We start from the raw sequence: 20,774 nt of genomic DNA, 5'->3' as shown, positions 1-20,774 counted from the left end.
TTGGTGTTCCTTTAACTGTGGTATAAATTGAGTATAGTCAGTTGGCTTACTTCTGGATGCTTAAAAAGAGTCAGGGCTCTATACAGGATCTTTATGTGTAGGTGAATTCTTGCACTTGGTTTCACAGGTGTATATGTTAGCAAGATAATTTTTGGTGTTGTAGTTTGGGCTGCAATCCAGTAGATAGTGCGTAAGAGTAACAGTGGGTACCTAGGCTAACACTTAGCCACATGGCTCTTTTGTACTTCTTCACATTCACAGGCATTCTCTTCAGCGGTGATGGCGGGGACAGGATAGAAATGACCACCTCACCAGCTCTGCTCCAGGGCCTTAGGGGAAGGCCCCTCTGATCATTCGCTCCATGCCCACATTACTTTTGTTAGGTGATTTGGGTTGTGGGGTCTCCTTGTGCAGGGGCTATGACAGGGAGATATGCCAAACCTTTCTGGACTCGCCCTGCAAAGGGAGGCATGCCTCACTCTTGTCCTTGCCCAGGAACCCATGCATCTCACCCCTCTCAGATCTTGAGGGTAGGGACTCCTCCCCAGCTCAAGTGTCAGCCACAGATTTCAGCTCCGTACTCCTGAATTGCATGCCACAGCCCTGGGGGCACTGGAATGTCCCATGGCTCAGGGTTGAGTTCAGGTTATCCTGGAGGATCCTATATGCTACACAGCAATCTCTCTTGATCTGATATCTCACTTTGGAATCTGATATGTAGTATCTTAGCCAAAATGTCAGTTTTATATCCAGATCACATTTTATCACATATAATAAAACTTTCAAATAAAGACTTTTATAAATGTCTTATTTTAATATATCCATCCTCCCCATACTGCCAGCTATTTACCATAGAAATATGGCATACCTTTTATTCCTTTATAATTACTGGATGTCAAATGTTTTTTCAAGAACAGATTGGATTGATAGCACTTTAAGGTTTACAAAGGCATGTGTAAACGTTACTTCATTATTCAAATAATGCCACAAGAATGTGAAATAGGTATTCTGATCTCCTCTATTACAGAACAAGAAAAGAGCTTTAAACAGCTTAACTGGCTGAAGGTTTCACAGGTAGTAAATGGTAGAACCAGAACATGGGATCTTAGAGAAAATAATTCTATGGGGTAGTACTGGTAGAGGTGGGGTGGGGGAGTGGGGTGGGGGGACAGGTATACATGGGTATTACTGAACTGCAAGCTAATTTCTTCATCTGTCAAATAGGGTTATTGTGATTATTAAATAAGTTAATAAGAGTAAAGCACTTATAACAGTACCTAAGTGCTATAGTTTGCTATTATTACAACTATTATTAATTTGTTCTATTCCAGGTCAGATTTAACTTCCCAGCATTAATAAAAATCAACAAATAATACTGAAAAGTAATCCACAATAAGTTAGGCGAAAAGAGTGTTTACCTCTCCAGTTCACAAACCGAAGGGCATGTTATAGGTACTATGTGTGTCTTCTATGGCTCACTAGTTACCAAGATCATAAAGACCTTTGTTATATATAAAAATGGGGCAAACAAAACAAAATAGTGACCTATAATTAGTTGACCACATTATTATTATTTGTCCATTCATTCAAAACCATTTATAGAGAACCCCCTATGCACAAGGCAGACTGACAGAGCAAGGAAGCAAAAATGAACAGAAATAGCCCCCGACATAAGAAGCTCTTAAATGTGCTCTACAGTAATGGCACCAAAGCCAAAAAAAAAGTCCTAATTCTATATTTCATTATCAAAATGCCTAAAGTGAATAACTAACATTCTCATGGGTTACTATGGTAAAAACAAGAGTTACTTTAGCTGTGTAGGATAATTTCTTCTAACCATGTAAAACTGAAATAATAACAGTTTAACAAAATAATAAGGATATGATAAAAAAAAAATCCAAACACCATCGAAAGATACAAAATGAAAAATCATCCTCTACCATCCCTTAAAACCCCCAGTCCCCTTCTCCAAATAACTGCCATTGTATTTCTTATATATCTTTCCATATAATTATATCTTTGTGCTTTCAAGCATCTACACAAACATATACGGTGTATTTAGAGATATACATTCTTAAAAATTCATACCACATATATGAACACTCCATTAGAATTATATCATACATCTTGTTCTGCAGTTTGCCCTCACTCTCACTTAAACATGTATCTTCACAAATTTTCCCTACCAGCATGTAAAATTTTCAGATTGATATACGTAAATTGGTATCAGAAAATAGCTTGTTAGGTCATAAGTTACTAGAAATCCCTCTTAAAGAATGTTGAATTGAAATGAGAATGACCGAAATGTTCACTATTACCATTTTTGTCACAGTTGAGTAGCTAAATTTAATTCTAATACAATTTGTTTCACCAAGAAACAAAAATGTATATCCTACTATAATTCAACTTTTAAAACTGTAATCCTTTTCCCCCAAACTTTGACAATGTTCCGCTGTAGTCTATAGATTTATGTTGCTCTATGTCCATCACAAACCCAAAATACACAGTGTATCAAGAAGCCACACTAGAAGACAATGAAACAACAGGAATTCAATCGAATATTACTACATAAAAAGCCTTCATGTCAAAGAAAGATAAAATATCAATTTTTCATGATCATAATTATAACACGATCTTACCATACAGACTTTTAATGCAAGCAGTGCTAGTCTCAACAGACTTGAGAGCTTCCCACTCCAACTGCCCTGTTGAGATGCCACTTGTAGACTCTTTCTGTAACACATCTCTGCAGCTCTCATCATTCCTTGGGACTGATACACATGTGCCAGCCACTAAGAAACAAAACGGGAGAAGGAGGCAAAGGATTTTAGTTTACTATGCAGTCTGTTACCCCTACTTCCAACAAATTCAATAAACTTTGATGTAGTAAAACTATGTATTTAGTTATTGGTAAGTTCTGTGCCCAAAAAACAATTACAGGTCAAAAAATTGTCATATTGTCAATTCTTTTAACAACAGCTGACTATTAACAAATCAATTCCAGCAATAGATAAAAACAATAATATATAATGATCAACTAGGGCTTATTCTGAGAATGCAAAGTTGGCCTAATATTTGAAAATCAATGTAATCCACCGCATTGACAGAATAAAGAAAAAGATTAATACATGCCATAAAAAAGTTTTAATAAAATTCAAGACCCATTATTTTTTAAGAAAAAACTCTCTTAGCATATTCAAAGTAGAATCTTCTTAATCTGATAAGGATATTTATAAAAATCTCTAGCAAACAGCATTCTTAGTAATGAAACAGTCAATGCTTTCTACCTGAGGTAAGAAGAAACAAGAATGTTTACTTAGCACCACTTTTAACATTGTATTAAAGGTTCCAGACAGTACAATAATGCAGAATAAACAAAAAACCTTAATATGTAAATATTGGGAAGAAAAAGTTAAAAGGGGCATAACTCTCTATATACAAAATCCAAAACCTTTCAAAGAATAAGTGAATTTAGCAAGGTGCTCGAAAGTCAACATATAAAAATCAACTGAATTTTTAAATGTTTGGAGATAATTTAAACACACACACACAATGGAACAACAACAAAAAATACCAAATACCTAGAAATAAATTTAACACAAAAGTATAAAAGACCTCTAGGTTGAAAATCGCAAAACAATGCCGTGAGAAATTTCAAACTTAATTAAATAGAGGAATACACCACATTTGTGGACAGAAAATCTTCAGTAGAGTATTACTTCATCAATTGTCCCCAAATTAAACTGTAGATTCTAAACAATCTCAATTAAGGTCCCAGCAGAGCTTTTTTGGGTGAGAATTAACAATTTACCGTAGACCCTCCCCTTAACTGTGGTTTCAGTTACCTGTGGTACAATACAATAAAATACTCTGAGAGACAGAGGGAGACCACATTCATATAACTTTTATTATAACATATTGTTATAACTGTTTTATTATTATTGTTGTTAATCTCTTATTGTGCCTGATTTATAAACTTTATCATAGGTATGTATGTATGTATAGGAAAAAATAATAGGTATATATACACACACACACACACACACACACACACATATATAGTTCATTACTATTTGCAGTTTCAGGCATCTGCTAGGGGTGCTGGGACATCTCCCCTGCAGATAAGGTGGGACTACTGTATTTGGCAATGCAAAGGACCTAAGACAAACTTGAAGGAGAACAAAAAGTTGGAGGTTTTAATGTTACCACATATCAAGACTAATTATAAAGCTATACTCAAGAATAAAAAACAAAAGAATAAACAAATAGACCAATGGAAAATAATGAGGCCTGAAAGACCCACACATTGATTTATAACAAAGGCAACACCGTGATTCAATGGGGACCAAACAGTCTTTTCAAAGATTGGTACTATGTTACTTATGGGTAAAAATAAATCTTAACTCCTGCAATATTCACAAAGATTAATCCAGGATAAATTACAGACCTAAATATGAAAAGTAAAACAATGAAATTTCTAAAACAAAACATAAAAAAAAACTTCATGAACCTAGAGTAAGCAAAAAGTTCTTAAATAGAATATCCCAATAAAGCATTAACCATAATCAGACTTCATTAGAATTAAGAACTATTCATCAAAAAATAACATTAATAAAGGCAGCCATAGGTGTAAGAAAATATTTTCAATATAAATATCCAAAAAATGTGCTTGGATTCAGGAAATACCATAAATTCCAATAATTCAGTAAGTAAGAAATGAATAGTCCATTAAAAATTATGCAAAGCACTTTACACAGAGGATATCCAAAGGCTCAATAAGCATACGAAAAGTTGTATGATGTCATTAGATATCAGGTAAATACAAGTTAAAATCAACAAAAGATATCATTACCTACATATTCACCAAAATGGGGGAAAAACACAACAATCTGGCAATATCAGCACTTGGAATTCTCATGCACTGCTGGTGCAAGTGTAAACTGGTGTAACCATTTTAGGTAACTCTTTGGCAGGATCTACTAAAGTAACCGTACATATACCCTATGTCCCACCAAAAAGTATGTCCAAGGATGGTCACAACAGCATTATTCATACTAGACAAAACCTGGAAACACCCAAATGCCCATCAACAGTAAAATGAATAAATATTATAGTATGTTCATAAAATGAAATGAAATAATTATGGCTACATGAAACCACCAAATGAATCTCACAGACATCCTGTTGAGTGAAAGTAACCAGATACAAAAGAGTACTACTCCACTGACACAAAGTTCAAAAACAGAAAAAACTAAATAGAAGTCAGAATAGAGGTTTTCCTTGTATTGGGGTGGGGGGAGTCAAGCAAGGAGATCAACTGATAAGAGGCCTGGGGGAGGCAGTTGGGTTGTTAGAACTGTTCTGTATCTTGATATGGGAGGTGTTAAACAGACATGTCATATTTAATGAGTAGTACTTTAATGATTTTTACACTTTATTCCTTGTGAATTATATCATAACATAAAAGAAAACACACACATACACACACACATGCAATCTCTTAAGACTTTACTTACTGATATGGTTTGGCTGTGTCCCCACCCAAATCTCATCTTGAATTCCCATGTGCTATGGGAGGGACCTGGTAGAAGGTAACTGAATCATGAGGGGAGGTCTTTCCTGTGCTGTTCTCATGATAGCGAATAAGGCTCACGAGATCTGATAGTTTTAAAACAGGGAGTTTCCCCATACAAGCTCTCTCTCACGTCGGCCACCATGTGAGACACGCGTTCTGCCTTCCATCATGATTGCAAGGCCTCCCCAGCCACAGAGAACTGTAAGTGCATTAAACCTCCTTCTTCTGTAAATTGCTCAGTCTTGGGTATGTCTTTATCAGCAGTGTGAAAATGGACTATTACACTTATGATATAATTTATCCTTTATCCTTCAATTTTTCCCTTTTAGTTTGACAATGTATTTCTCCCTTTGATAATGAATATGAAATCAACAACATCTAGCTGTTGATTAAGTATCTAAGGTCAACTAGATGTTCTAAGGTCAACTAGATGTTGATCTTAAATCCTAAATCTCATATGGAAAACTTACTCTAAGAAAGTGGAAAAAAGAATTACAGTAAAATGGAGGCTTAGTTTTCATAATCTAGTAATTTTAGGCCAAATAATTTTTTCAAATTATCTAAAGCAGGGATATAAAAAAGCTGGCATAATAAAAGATCAGAATAAAAAACAAATTATAGTAAGATAGTAAGCTCCTATAAATCTGTATCAAAAAGCGCCTTTGACACTTTCTCTGGGGCACAGAGAAAATATAATTGTATAAAATAATTATGTGCTTCCTTGTATTTTAATATCAATAAGAACAAAGTACACAGTGATCACTGTACATTTGTCACTGTGGGTAACCAGAGCCACCTGAAAGAGCAGATGATCTGTTGATTCAAGCATCAATCCTGAAAATAATTATTTCTAAAAGCACTAAATACAGGTTATCTGTAAAGTGGCTAGGGAGAAACGACACACATCCCCTCTAAAGGCAGAGTTAAACACCATTATGATAACCTTATTATAAAATGTCTATAACATATCAACCCATATAAAAGACAGTATTTTCATCACTGTTTTAAAGTGAGAAAATTTATAATCAATAACTTAAGAAGCTTTAAATCATCATTGTAGCAGATTCTACATTAGTATTAAACTTCCTTAGCTCCTCTAACCACAATACCTCTTTTAGACCTTGAAACTGAGAGATAACATGGTGAGAATGACAGCAAGTCAAACAAAGATGGAGCATAGCCCTGACATTAACTAATATTATGAAGTGCTTTAATTGAGGACTCAGGAAAGAAAGGAGAAAACTTACCTGCCAAGCTGGAACAGAGGTTGAGTTGGACATGACTGTTTTTTGTAATTCTTCAAGTACAGCATCTGGGAGTGGCTTTTGTGACTCCAGGAGTGGTTTACACTGAACTTGTCTCAAAAGTAAGATAACGGCTGGCTGATCAGGGTTACTTTTTAAATTCTAGAAATCAAATCCCAAATAGGAATACATCAAATAGGTTCTTAAGTGTTAAAAGTAAAAGGCACATTCTCCAAGTTGGGAAAATAAAATTCTGAATGTTTATACCTTTTCTTATTAAAGAGTAAACAACTCCAAAACTAAATAAAACAATGAACAGCTTGTAAACATCAAACTTTACATTTAAATAACCTTTACAATCAGTAACACTATTATTGTAGTCTACATATATTTCCCTTTGACTTAGTTTACTCTTAAGTGACATCCTGAAAAATTTAGGTTCTGAATGTAAGTAAATAGTTGAACTAAGAAAATATAAATATAAAATTAAGTGGGAAGGCTATCACTATTCCATACTGGAAAAAACTGCACTATGTAAGAAGAAAAGAGGCATACATTTTTTTTCTTTCTTAACTTCTTAACAAAGATATTCACTCTACATGTCCTTCTTCTAGGCACAGCCTTTTTGAGTACTGCGAGTAAGAAAAATGACCTATTTTCCCCATTTCCTTAAGCCACTATTTATATCTTAAAATACTTACCTACATACATACATAAATGTATTGTATATATTTATATCCTCTGTGTGTGTATATATTTATATATATGAAGAATTTCTGTAAACAAGTCTTCCCACTATTGTTTCAAATGTTTATCGTTTGTCCCTCAACAGCATACTTTTCTGTTTTTTACTCATTAGATCTTAAATGTATTTCTAAAATGTATTTGATTGCTTTCTTCTAAGTAAGAGATTGGAACAACAAACTGACAAGGAAAGGTTCATAAGGCATCACTTATTCTATCAGAGGGCACATAGCAACTGTCAATTTATGCTTAGTAAGCACTTACTGAGTAATACCCTGTCCTGAACTTATCTCAGATGGAATTCCTTAAATAAAAGAAAAAATGTGTTACTCTGCTTTTCACAGAATTCAAGAAGCAAAGAAATCTTCAAAAGTCCATTCTTCTTTCTGTGTAAAATGCATACTGATCTTTAAAAAAAACATTACACAACCTCCATGGTAAGCAATTATGAAATATGATGTTTTCAGGAAAAGCTATGTTCAAAACTCTCTTTAACCATTACATTATTTCTAAGTGAGCTTTGGAAACTCATTCATTCATTCAGTAAATATTCGAGTCCCTACTATATTCCAGGCAAGGTACTACACATTTATTCACAGAGCCTGCAGGCATAGAGCCCTACAATTCTGGCATGTAAAAACAGACTACGGAGTAGGTTCCAGTCGCCCACTCGACAATCTCCACAGTCATTCTATGTGATCCAGAACTTTGGAAAACTGAAGTGATAATGGAAAATACAGCATTAAGAAGGAAGCAATCAGAAATTAAAGGAAAATGCTGTCTCTCTAATGGCACCCAAATAAAAAAAAGTTTTAAAGACCTTTAATGAGACCTTGAGTCCTAAAGTTAGACAAATGTGAGTTCAAATCACAACTCTATCCATTCCTAATTGTGAGCTCCTGTGCACATTACTTATCCTCTTTAAGCCTTAGTTTTCCTCAACTGTAAAAATGAGGATAATAATAAATACCTATATCATAAGATTGTTGTGAAGTTCAAATACAAAATGATAAATGCAGTGACTGGTTTGTGGCAAGTAGAGTAATCAATAAATTTTAGTTGTTAACATCATAATTGTCATCACCACCACTACATGCTCTTTAAATAATATGCATGCCTCCTTTTTTTTTTTTGAGACAGGGTCTTGTTCTGTTGCCCAGGCTAGAGTGTAGTGGTGTGATCATGGCTCACTGCAACCTCAAATTCCTGGGCTCAAGTAATTCTCCTGCCTCAACCTCTCGAGTAGCAGGAACTACAGGCATGCATCACCAGGCCCGACTAATTTTTTAATTTTTTGTAGAGACGGCCTCTCGCTATGTTGCCCAGGCTGGTCTGAAACTCCTGGCCTCAAGTGATCCTCCCATCTCAATCTCCCAAAGTGCCAGGAATACAGGAGTGAGCCACTGCGTCTGGCCTCACATATTCTATTTTTGAAGTTATTTTCCAAGTAAGATAAGAATCCATGAGTTTCAATGCACATTCCATAATAATACCTTTGTGCAGAGAGTTTCAGCTTCAGATATTCTTCCTGTGTCTGTTAGACCAGTGACAGCTTGTGACAGAGACCACTTTTCAAGAGACTGGTTGTAATTTTCAAAGAATTTTTTGTCTTTAACTGTAAACAAAAAATGTCAATGTTACTTTATTCTGCAATTTATAATGTGTTCTCAGAGGAGTAACTGGTTCCTAAAAAGTTACCATTAGACTTATCATCCACACACAGTTTTTCAGTTACATGTGCCACATGTACCATAGGCTATCCTGACAAGAGGCAGGTTTCTGAAAAGTTTCATGGCAGGAGTATTTGTGGTTAAATAACTCAAAGCCTCTTATAATTGTGACCTCTAAAGAAACAATAAAATAATTTGTTGAAAACATGTAAAGATTTACTGTGATATAACTGATGTAAAGTAAGCTGTACATTTTCAGTCTATACAATTTGATGATATTTGACATGTATATCAGTGAACCATCACCACAATCACGATAATGAACATATTCAGCATCATCAAAATTTTCCACTTCTCCCTTTGTAACCACTTTTGTCCCCAACCTACTCCATCCTCCCCTAGCCTCTGTCCCCAGTCAGCTCCTAATCTGTTTTCTGTCACATAGACCAATCTGCATTTCCACAAATTTCATATAAGTGGAATCATATGGTATAAACTCTTTGGCATCTTTCACGGGTGCTAATATGGCAAATTACATTCATTTTCAAATGGTACATCAACCTTGCACTCCTGGGATAAACCATAATTGATCATGATGTATTATTATCATTTTTATGTATTGCTGGATTTGAATTGCTGAAGTTTTGTTATGAATTTCTCCATCTACCTTCACAAGCAATGTTGTTCTTTGCGTGGTTTGGGTATTAGGGTAATGCTGGCCTCATAGATGTTAGAAGTGTTACTATCTTAGATTTTCTGAAAGAATTTGAGTAGAATTGGTATTATTTTTCCTTAAATACTTGGTAAAATCACTAGTAAGTGAATTTAAGATAGTATTATTTTTCCTTAAATATTTGGTAAAATCACTAGTAAGTGAATTTAAGATAGCTATTCATTTGTTATGAATTTCTCCATCTACCTTCACAAGCAATGTTGTTCTTTGCGTGGTTTGGGTATTAGGGTAATGCTGGCCTCATAGATGTTAGAAGTGTTACTATCTTAGATTTTCTGAAAGAATTTGAGTAGAATTGGTATTATTTTTCCTTAAATATTTGGTAAAATCACTAGTAAGTGAATTTAAGTAATGCTGGCCTCATAGATGTTAGAAGTGTTACTATCTTAGATTTTCTGAAAGAATTTGAGTAGAATTGGTATTATTTTTCCTTAAATATTTGGTAAAATCACTAGTAAGTGAATTTAAGATAGCTATTCAAGATAGCTGATTAGATGCATTTGGTGCTCGCCTCATCCATGGAAAGGAACCAAATAGCAAGTAGACAATCACATTTCAGATATATTATCTGAAAAAGCACACTGGACCTCAACAGAAAAGTAACAGGAAACACCAAAAGCAAGGAAGGAGAGGGGAGTGAGGTCGTCTGCTCAGCTGGGATCAGGTCACGCTGAGTCCCACAAACCCCTGAGTCCTAAGCAGCTAGAGTGAGGCACTATTTTGAGAGCCCAGCCCTCTACCAGGCTGTGTCTTGCCATGCAGCCCAACAGCCCCTGTATCTCCACAGCCCTGCAGCCCCACTGATATTCCCTGCCCACAGCCACTGCTACTGGAGCTGAGGAGAGCCACTGTGAACCACCATGAGCTGCCAGTAAGGAGCAGCCATGCATATTCAAGTGCCCTGAGAACAAATTCCACTGCCCTGCAGTTATCACTGCATTGGAATATAGCAGAACTGAGGCATGACTGAAGCCTGTAACCCCCACAACAAGCTGCCTATGGCTGCTCACACTGAAAGCAACCCCACCCTACCCAGTAGCAGGGTCACAGAACAGCAGCTGCTGCTCCCAACAAAGTATTTCCTGGCAGCCCAGCGTCACTCTGCCCCTGCCTATCACAGCCAGGGCCCGCATGCACCACCAGGGAGCCTAAGGACAGGTCTACCTGGCCTGGCTCCACTCCCCAGAGTACCCAAGCATGCCCTCCTGGGGCCTGGGGATTGCCCAGCTTAGACCATCACCATAGCATTTGAGCACTCCTCTGGGGTCTGAGTCAGGCCCATCCAATCTGCCGCTAACACCGCAGCTGGCACTCACTCACATGTACCACACGTGGGCCTGGGGACTGGTGCGCTCAGTCCATTGCAGCCACCACTAATGCCAGTGTGGACTGCTTGGGTCCCAGAGGGTCAGTCCCACTGCTACTGCCATCATCCACACCATGCCTGCTGCCCAGGGACTCAAGAACATACCCACTTACCCAGCCTAATTTTGAGGGTTAATATTGAGTGTCAACTTGATTGGACTGAGGGATACAAAGTATTGATCCTGGGTGTGCCTGTGTGAGTGTTGCCAAAAGAGATTAACATCTGAGTCAGTAGGCTGGGGAGGGCAGATCCACCCTTAATCTGGTGGGCACAATCTAATCAGCCTCCAGCAAATATAACGCAGGCAGAAAAACACGAAAAAGCGAGACTGGCGTAGCCTCCCATACTACATCTTTCTCTCATGCTGGATGCTTCCTGCCCTCAAACATCAGACTTCAAGTTCTTCAGTATGGGGCCTGGGACTGGCTTTCCTTGCTCCTCAGCTTGCAGACAGCCTATTGTGGGAACTTGTGATCGTGTAAGTTAATACTTAATGAACTCCCCATATATATATATATATATATATATATATATGGATAGATAGATATAGAGAGATATATATATATATATATCTCCTATTAGTTCTGTCCCTCTAGGAGAACCCTAATACACCAATGCTGCCATTCCTGGAACCTGGGCAATCCATCTATAGAGGCACAAGAATGGGCCTGCCTAAACCCACTAACACCAGTGCCACTGTACATTGCTCTGGTGTCCAAGGACAGGCAAGCTTAGCCCACTGCTGCCACCACTGGGGCCCAAAGACCGGCCTATCTGGCATTCCAGGCCCCACCTAAACTTCACCAAGCCTCCACTAACAAGTGTATCCTAACAAACCAAAGAAATCACAAATATCACTGATGCTGTCTACAGTCAAAGAAATCAGAGACTACATTCAGAATCAAAGCCAAAGTGACCTACCCAAACAACACCATGGATATACATCTTCAGGAAAAAATGCTCCCCTACGAAAGAAAATTCCAAAATTGGAAGGGACTGTTAGACTAGATGTGCATATATCAATGTAAGGACAAAGAAAACAAGAAAAAGCAAGGCAATATGACACCTCCAAAGGAACATCATAATTCTACAGCAACAGATCTGAATCAAAAAGAAATTTATGAAATCCTAGGGGAAAAATTCAAAATACTGATAGTAAAGCAGTTCAGTAAAATACAAGACAATACTAAAAACCAGTACAAAGAAATTACAAAAAGCAATTTAGGATACTAATGAAAAATTTACCAAAGAGATGGATATCATCAGAAATAACCAAACAGAAATTCTAGAAATGAAGAATTCATTGAACGAAATACAAAATCCATCTCAAAGCTTCAACAGACTAGATCAAGCAAAAGAGCCTCAGAACTTGAAGACAGATCTTTTCAAATAACTTAGTGAGACAAAAGTATAAAATAAGCAAAGCCTACATGACATATGGAACACAATAAAACATCCAAATATTTAAATTTTCAGTGTCCTAGAAGGCAAAAATAAAACATAATTATTTTGTTTAGAAAAACTATTTAACAAAATAATAGATGAAAATATCCCAATTCTAGCAAGAGATTTACACATCTGAAAACATGAGGAGGCTTAGAGATGCACAAATATTTACAATTCCAAAATATGTTCCCCATGGCACACTATAGTTAACCTACCAAAAGTCAAAGAAAAAGAGAGAATACTAAAAACATACTACTTATAAATGAACACCCATCAGACTAACAGCAGATTTGTCAGTAGAAACCTTCCAGGCCAGTAGAGAATAAGATAATATATCCAAACTGCTGAAAAGAAAAAAACTGTCAGTCAAGGATACTATACCCAGCCAAGTTATCCTTCATAAATGAGGAGAAAATAAAGTTTTCCCAGACAAGTAAAAGTTGAATATCACCACTAGTCCAGTCCTATCCTAAAAGAAATGCTCAATGGAATCTAAACCCGAAAGAGAACAGACAACATTTACCATCATGAAAACACACAAAAGTAAAAACTCACTAGTAAAGCAAACATACAAATGAGGAAGAGAAAGGACACGAATGGTACCACTACAGATAAACCATCAAAATACAATAACATACAATAAAGAGAGAAAGAAATAATGCATATACAAAAAAAAAAAAACTAATTAAACAACAGAAATAAGGCATCACACATCAATGATAACCTTGAATGTAAATGAATTTTCCATTGAAAATATATAGATTGGCTGAATAGATTTAAAAAATTATCTAATATATGCTGCCTACAAGAAACTAGTCTCACCTATTAAGACACATATAGGCTGGATGTAGTGGCTCACACCTGTAATCCCAATACTTTAGGAGGCCAAAACAGGAGGATTGCTTGAGGCTAGGAGTTTGAGACCAGCCTGGGCAACATAGCAATACCTCATTTCTAAAACAAAAAAATTAGTTTGGCATGGTGACTCCCGCCTGACTTGGAAGGCTCAGGCGGGAGTATTACTTGAGCCCAGAAATTTGAGGCCAGTCTGGGCACACAGCAAGACTTCAACTCTTAAAAAAAAAAAACTAAAATAATGATAGCAACAACGTATTTGATTATGTGTGCTTATGTGTGTATGGATGTACACAGACTCGTATGCTTATGTGCAAGCAAAAGAGCAATGACATAAAGGACAATAACTAGGATTGTTTTACTCTAAGGACCTGCACTATCCATAAAGCAGTACAGTGTTAGTTGAAAATGGAGTTGGATTAATTGTAAATGTATATTGCAACCAGTAAAAAAGGGCAACCAGTAAAAAAGAAAAGTAAAAAAGAAAATATGACTGACATGCTAACAAAGAAGAGAAAATAGCATCAAATAAAACACACAATTAAAACTACAAAACACAGAAAAATAGTTGGACAACAATAGAAACAAAGAACAAGGGCAACAAATAGAAAATGGTAAAATACATGATAGATACTAAACCAATGATATCAACAATCACTTCAAACACCTATAGTCTAAACATACCAATGACAGACAGAGATTGTCAACGTGGATAAAAAATAAAAATAGGTAGTTCTTTCTTTTAATCTGAAGAGTATGGCTTAAAAATAACTGTTATAGGTATTTCTGATTTACCACTTAATAAATTCATTTTATTAAAATATTTCAATCTTATATAATCTAATACCATTAAACAAAAGCCTACTTTTCTCAATTTGCCCTAGTAGTCAAAAGACTGGCAGTAATGATGCTTAACATTTACTAAACAATGATTAATAACCTAAAATTAATTCAGTGAAAAGTTAATGTCCCAAGACAAAAGTAGGCTAATCTATCTATTAATTTAAGTAGGTTAATCTATGTCACTTTTCAGTGAAGAAATTTATAGATTTACAATACAATGTTAACTAAATCTGATTAGATTAACAGCTTATTCTGACCAAGATTCCCAGGAGGAATCATGGGACAATTTCAATGCAGGTTTCAGTAAAGGATTCTTTCCAGGTCGCCTCTATCCTAAAATGCTGGTAAAGTCTCAAAGTAAGTAATGCTACAAAAGAAAGATTTCAGCTAACAGAACCTATTGGGCTTTTAAGCTATCTGGAAGAGAAAATACATAAGCTTATCACACTTTTGTACAAATATTATACTATGGATTTTTAATGAATATATATATACACACACATATGTTTTTTTAGACAGAGTCTCGCTCTGTCTCCCAGACCGGAGTGCAGTGGTGCGATCTCAGCTCACTGCAAGCTCCACCCCCCGGGTTCACGCCATTCTCCTGCCTCAGTCTCCAGAGTACCTGGGACTACAGGCGCCTGCCACCATGCCCAGCTAATTTTTTGTATTTTTTAGTAGAGACAGGGTTTCACCGTGTTAGCCAAGATGGTCTCGATCTCCTGACCTCATGATCCGCCCGTCTCGGCCTCCCAAAGTGCTGGGATTACAGGCATGAGCCACCACACCCGGCCTAATGAATATATTTTTTATAACAATATGTGCTGAAGCTGTTTGTATTCCGGATTTAACCATTCAAGAAATCTGAATTAAATCATGTATAAAGAAGCTTTTTATAACTTACTTGAAGCAGAAATAGCAGATAACAGTGCCAAGTATAAATCTATCCTCTTTGGCTGAGTCTTGTTCACTAAGGCCAGTTTATCATCAGCATGACAGGCTGCCATTAGCCCAGCCCAGATAGCAGGATCACCTAAAAACAGGAAACACACAGTGATAAGTCTTGTTAAAATCAACATGTTGCTTAAAAACTATCAAAAATGAGATTAAGAGTTTACAAGTTAAAAAAAATTGTATCTAAAAAAAAATTTCACTTTCTCAAAGGAAAACTAAATTGCACTTGTTTTCAGAGACACATTGCTACATTCATCTTTCAAGATTTGCCAATTTTTCCAAACATATCAGAGGATGAGAAACATCCTATTAAGTTCTTCTTCCATGGCTGGTTAGCTCAGCTGCCTAGAGTGCTGTATTACTGTGGAAAGGGCAATTAGATTCACTTGCACTGAACACCAAGGATAAGTCTCACTCATCTTCGTCACTTAGTAGTTGCCATTTTAAAGACTCAGTCCTAGGACAAGGAAGATAACACAATTTTTCAGTTCTTTTTTTTTTTTTTTTTTTTGAGACGGAGTCTCGCTCTGTCGCCCAGGCTGGAGTGCAGTGGCCGGATCTCAGCTCACTGCAAGCTCCGCCTCCCGGGTTTCGGACATTCTCCTGCCTCAGCCTCCCGAGTAGCTGGGACTACAGGCGCCCGCCACCTTGCCCGGCTAGTTTTTTGTATTTTTTAGTAGAGACGGGGTTTCACCGTGTTAGCCAGGATGGTCTCGATCTCCTGACCTCGTGATCCGCCCGTCTCGGCCTCCCAAAGTGCTGGGATTACAGGCTTGAGCCACCGCGCCCGGCTAATTTTTCAGTTCTTAAGAAAAGTTTAAGCCAAAGGAAAGACTCAAGATTTTAATTATATTCTAATAGGCAAGCATGAAAGTAACTTCATCATTCCAAGTGAAGCATTTATATGACTATATATCCTTCATTCATTTGATCTTTCCTTCTTTCCTTCACCCTTCACAGCAGCTTCAGGGGAGGGAAAAGGAGAAAAGTCCAACAGCAGTGAGTTGGAAGGTAACTTTCTATGCATAGAAAAGATTATGTATAAAGACTTCTCTCTTTAAGAAAGTTGTGAAAAAAAACATGAAGGGGATTTGGAATTTAGAAGTTTTTTTCTTTTCATTTGTTTGGTCATTTATTTTTATAAATCTGATTTTGCCCTTTACTTCAACAAGTTAATATTTTAGTCCTGCTACTCTTAAAAAACAAATGAACGCTTTCAAAATCTCACAAGGGGGTGCTAGTTAACAATATAGTCACTTGATCATACTTTTTAGCTTTAGTTTTCTATTTTTTCTTATCTGACCACCCCACCCAATATGTTTCTTATCAAATATCTGAAATATATATCTACTTCAGTTATAGCTGACCAGTATTACTGCTAAAAGTACAAAAATCAACAAAATTACAAGAATCATTAAAGTCTTATGCAGATCAAATACTTTTACAAAAAGTTCAATACATACCTCCATATAATGAAACAATTTCCACTCCAAATAATGACTACCTTATTTTAAGTAGCATAGACATAATCGAATTCCAGAATACATAAATGGGGACTATTTCCTAGAATTTATGATAAAATCTGATTACTATATAAATAAAGGTACATGACAGCCTTAGATGTGGGTTTCAAGTCTAGCCATGCCACTAATTAATGTGTGGCAGTTCTTCCTTTAGGATTCATTTTCCTATAAAACAAGACAACTAAACTAGATAATAGCTAAGGTGCCATAGGGTCTTAAATTCTATGATTCCAACTGAAGTGGACTCAATCTCTGAATATTAACTTAATCCTAAGATTAAGGGGATAGCCCCTTTAGGGATCTTACAGTATTGTATAGTTTGGATTTCTGATTGGAGAATGGACAATAGCTGGCAGCAATTTCTTCTATCACAACACAAAATAATTACTGTTTCCATGAACTCTTCCACAGATGACCAGCAAACCAAACTCCCTATAAAATAGAGTGACTCTAAGATAATATATAAACTATAAACCCAAAAATTTTAAAATACAGCTTGCTAAAAATACTTCTTAGTATCACAGAAGCACTAATCTAGCAGAAATTGGAATTTTTCCCATTCAATTCTAAATTTGTGGAATTATCTTTAAATTCCTGACAAGACTCCCTGGAATAACATGTATCAAAACTGTGCTTTGTTCATCTAAAGATCTACAAGGACTAGGTGTACAGCCACTACACATGACAGTTACATTCATTTTCATTGGACTCTAAGGACAAGTCTCAAAAAGGCACTCATCTTTGCCACTAAGTCACTGTTCTAGCATCTTATGTGATGTCTCTGCTTCCTTGAGTATGTATTTATCCAGATAATCCAGGAACATCAGAGATCATTAGAGAGGACCTAATCTGGGAAATCTCACCTTTCTAAAGTTTTTGTCCTTACACAATCAAAGGCTAATAGATTTCTTATCATTCTGGATCCACAATAAGAATTACTGAGAGTAAGTTTATCTAATATCTGCTTGAGAACTCCAAAAATAAAAAACTTACCAATATGTATACAACATAGACAAATCAAAATGTTTAGTCTCTTTTTGTTTCTATGTCAAAATGAAGGAAAAGATAAACAACAGAATATTGATTTTTTTACTTAGTTTACAAAATAATCCCTGAAATGTTAGATATTTTGCAGCTTAATGAGAGTCTTTACAATTTATTGTCAAGATAACACTGAACTTTTTCTTGGTATAATTTCTTTCCCAACAATGCTTAGCCAAAAGGAATAGCATTCTGATCTAATACAACTGAAGAGTTAAAGGAGAATAAATTTCATGCATTATTTCATATTTAAAATACTATATTATGTAAAAATAAACCTTATAACCCTATATTGCTAGACATTCCAGTCTTCTACGGCATTTTTCCAGTAGCAGTGATGGAACATGCTTAAGTAACATTCCTCAGTACCTTTGTGATCAACAGCCTATATATGACACAGTTAGCTCAGGTGAGGCCATAACTGTGTCATTTCTAACAGTTACCACACAAGATACATCCCCATCCTTCAAGAAGCTAACTACACATAAAAATATCTAAATATGTATGTTAAATAATTTAGCAACTATAGGTGAAACTCTTTAAACCATATTGATGCAAAATGGAAATAAAACTGTTTCTTGAAAATACATGTATAGTTCAGATTTTCAGCAACAGGTAATAATAAAGTATCATTAAACAGACATTCCTTTAGGCCTATTTCGATAATTGATGCTCTCTTAATTATCAGTAGCCAAAAGCAGATAATCAAATGATATGTAAAATCTTGAAATATTTTCTTAAAATTCCCTTTTGACTTATTTCATGGAAATATAAACTTTGCTCCTATAAATCACAAATAAATGCAAGATTGATAGAATCCAAAATCAAGAATATAAATGTACTGAATTATCACATGCACCTTGAAACTATGTGAATCTATAATGCATCAATTTAAAAAGTCATTTCTGATAGCATTATATATTGTATTAAACACTTACATAGTGCAAAATACTTTAATCACTCAAACTCCTGTTGTAGAAGATCTAAATTATGCACATTTTTGTCTGGTATAAACAATGCCAATAAAATATATATTGTGTGCAAGATTTTTCCCCCACTTACAAAATATGTATTTAGAAAAAAAAAATTGGAATTAATGAAATAGATATTATATGCACCTGGAGAAAGGAGAGCTGCCTTCTGAATGGTCTTTAGTGCAGTATTTTTTTCATCTTCTCCTGAACTGCTTCCCATAGCCAACTGATTTACTGCAGTGTACAGTAACGCCTTCTACATAAGAGAAAAGAAGTATATTAGCCAATTTTCCTTATAGCTCTCTCTCTTTCAAACTGACTAAAAGACTCTATTTGAAATGATATAATCACTAAGGCTATGAAAACTATTATTCCTTCATCAGTATTATTTAATAAATTCAACATTTCCTTTGTACTAGGACAAACTAACCTTTCCGTGATTTGAGTCCAGGATATGAGCCACATTTCCTGCTACAACACCTCCCTAGAACACAAAATATTGATGATTTATACAAATGCAAAAACTTGCATGAAAAACTAAATTTAAGATTGATAAGGCCTTTCCACTAAATCACTGGAAAGGTTCAGTTTTACCACTTTCACGACTCCTAATCTTCTTAAAAGTATCAATTTATTATTACTGTTTGAAAAGACTAATAATCTTGTGAAAGGTAATCTTTTCTACTGTGACCAACTCTTCTTTCAAAATATTCATTTATAGGCTCAAAAGTTACATAATTTTATCAACCAAATGTATACATTTTCTAATAATGTAAAAGATTATAAAGACTGAGAGAGATCACAAAGATAAATTAACATGGCTTATTATATGAAAATACCTAGTATTTTCAAAACTTACATACTGCAGTAAAATAAAGTTCAAGGTACCATGAAGCTCATAATTGCTTCAATAATCAACTCAATACTAAAAATAAGAAAAATACATGTTGCATCACAGGGTTTTCATTAGGTCAATTTGAAATCTATAACTTTAAATAATTGCAGCTACTTCATATGGTTGCTGAGATTATAAAAATGCTGATAGCTGACACAAAATAAAGCGCTTCATTCAGGTGATTTTGGAGTCGAGTAACAATGGTCTTCCAGGTCCTTTGAGCCAACTCACTTATTAAAAATAACAAAAAATGTGAAATAAAACCCCGCTGCTCAAACTGCAGCTTGTGCCTCTGCAGTGTCCACACTCTCTAAGAGGTTGATAGATGTGCAGAATATTGGGTCCCATCTCAGGCCTACAGAATTAGAATCTGCATTTTCATAAGATCACCAGGTGACTTCAGTTGCACATTAAAGTTTGAAAAGCACTGAAATAAAAGATTTTAAAAACATACTCTTAAAAGCACTGAAAGATTGACAAGATATTAAAGACTTACCAGGTCAAAATTGAAAGGGAAAACTGGAATTCAGAGAGACAGGTGAGCAGGGAACTGCTTCTGCCGTTTGCAAATGCTAACAATTTCTTTTCTTTTTTTTTTCTTTTTTTTCTTTTTTTTTTTTTTTAGATGGAGACTTGCTCTGTCGCCCAGGCTGGAGTGCAGTGGCACAATCTCAGCTCACTGCAACCTCTGCCTCCCGATTTCAAGTGATTCTTCTGCCTCAGCCTCCCAAGTAGCTGGGACTACAGGTGTGTGCCACCATGCCCAGCTAATGTTTGTATTTTTAGTAGAGACAGGGTTTCACCATGTTAGCCAGGCTGGTCATGAACTCCTGACCTCAGGTAATCCACCCTCCTCGGCCTTCCAAAGTGCTGGGATTACAGTCATGAGCCACCGTGCCTGGCCCAAATAC

At 35.8% G+C, this 20,774-nt stretch overlaps 1 protein-coding gene across 3 annotated transcripts in view; it reads right to left on the bottom strand.

Annotated features, from left to right (window-relative positions):
• The window catches only part of SKIC3 (SKI3 subunit of superkiller complex), a 92,007-nt gene that overhangs the window by 11,776 nt on the left and 59,457 nt on the right, over window positions 1–20,774 (bottom strand). For all 3 annotated transcript variants that reach the window (XM_007978822.3, XM_037982217.2, XM_037982218.2), the window contains 6 exons: window positions 19,399–19,452; window positions 19,113–19,224; window positions 15,381–15,509; window positions 9,057–9,178; window positions 6,823–6,981; window positions 2,640–2,792 (listed from right to left, as the gene is read on the bottom strand). In XM_007978822.3, the coding sequence (XP_007977013.3) occupies window positions 2,640–2,792; window positions 6,823–6,981; window positions 9,057–9,178; window positions 15,381–15,509; window positions 19,113–19,224; window positions 19,399–19,452 (729 nt within the window). The remainder of the gene's footprint in view (window positions 1–2,639; window positions 2,793–6,822; window positions 6,982–9,056; window positions 9,179–15,380; window positions 15,510–19,112; window positions 19,225–19,398; window positions 19,453–20,774) is intronic.

The sequence above is a fragment of the Chlorocebus sabaeus genome, chromosome 4 (assembly GCF_047675955.1).
Source record: "Chlorocebus sabaeus isolate Y175 chromosome 4, mChlSab1.0.hap1, whole genome shotgun sequence".
Classification (NCBI taxonomy): Eukaryota; Metazoa; Chordata; class Mammalia; order Primates; family Cercopithecidae; genus Chlorocebus; species Chlorocebus sabaeus.
The sequence above is the reverse complement of the archived record's forward strand: the minus strand, read 5'-3'. Positions and strand labels throughout refer to the sequence as shown.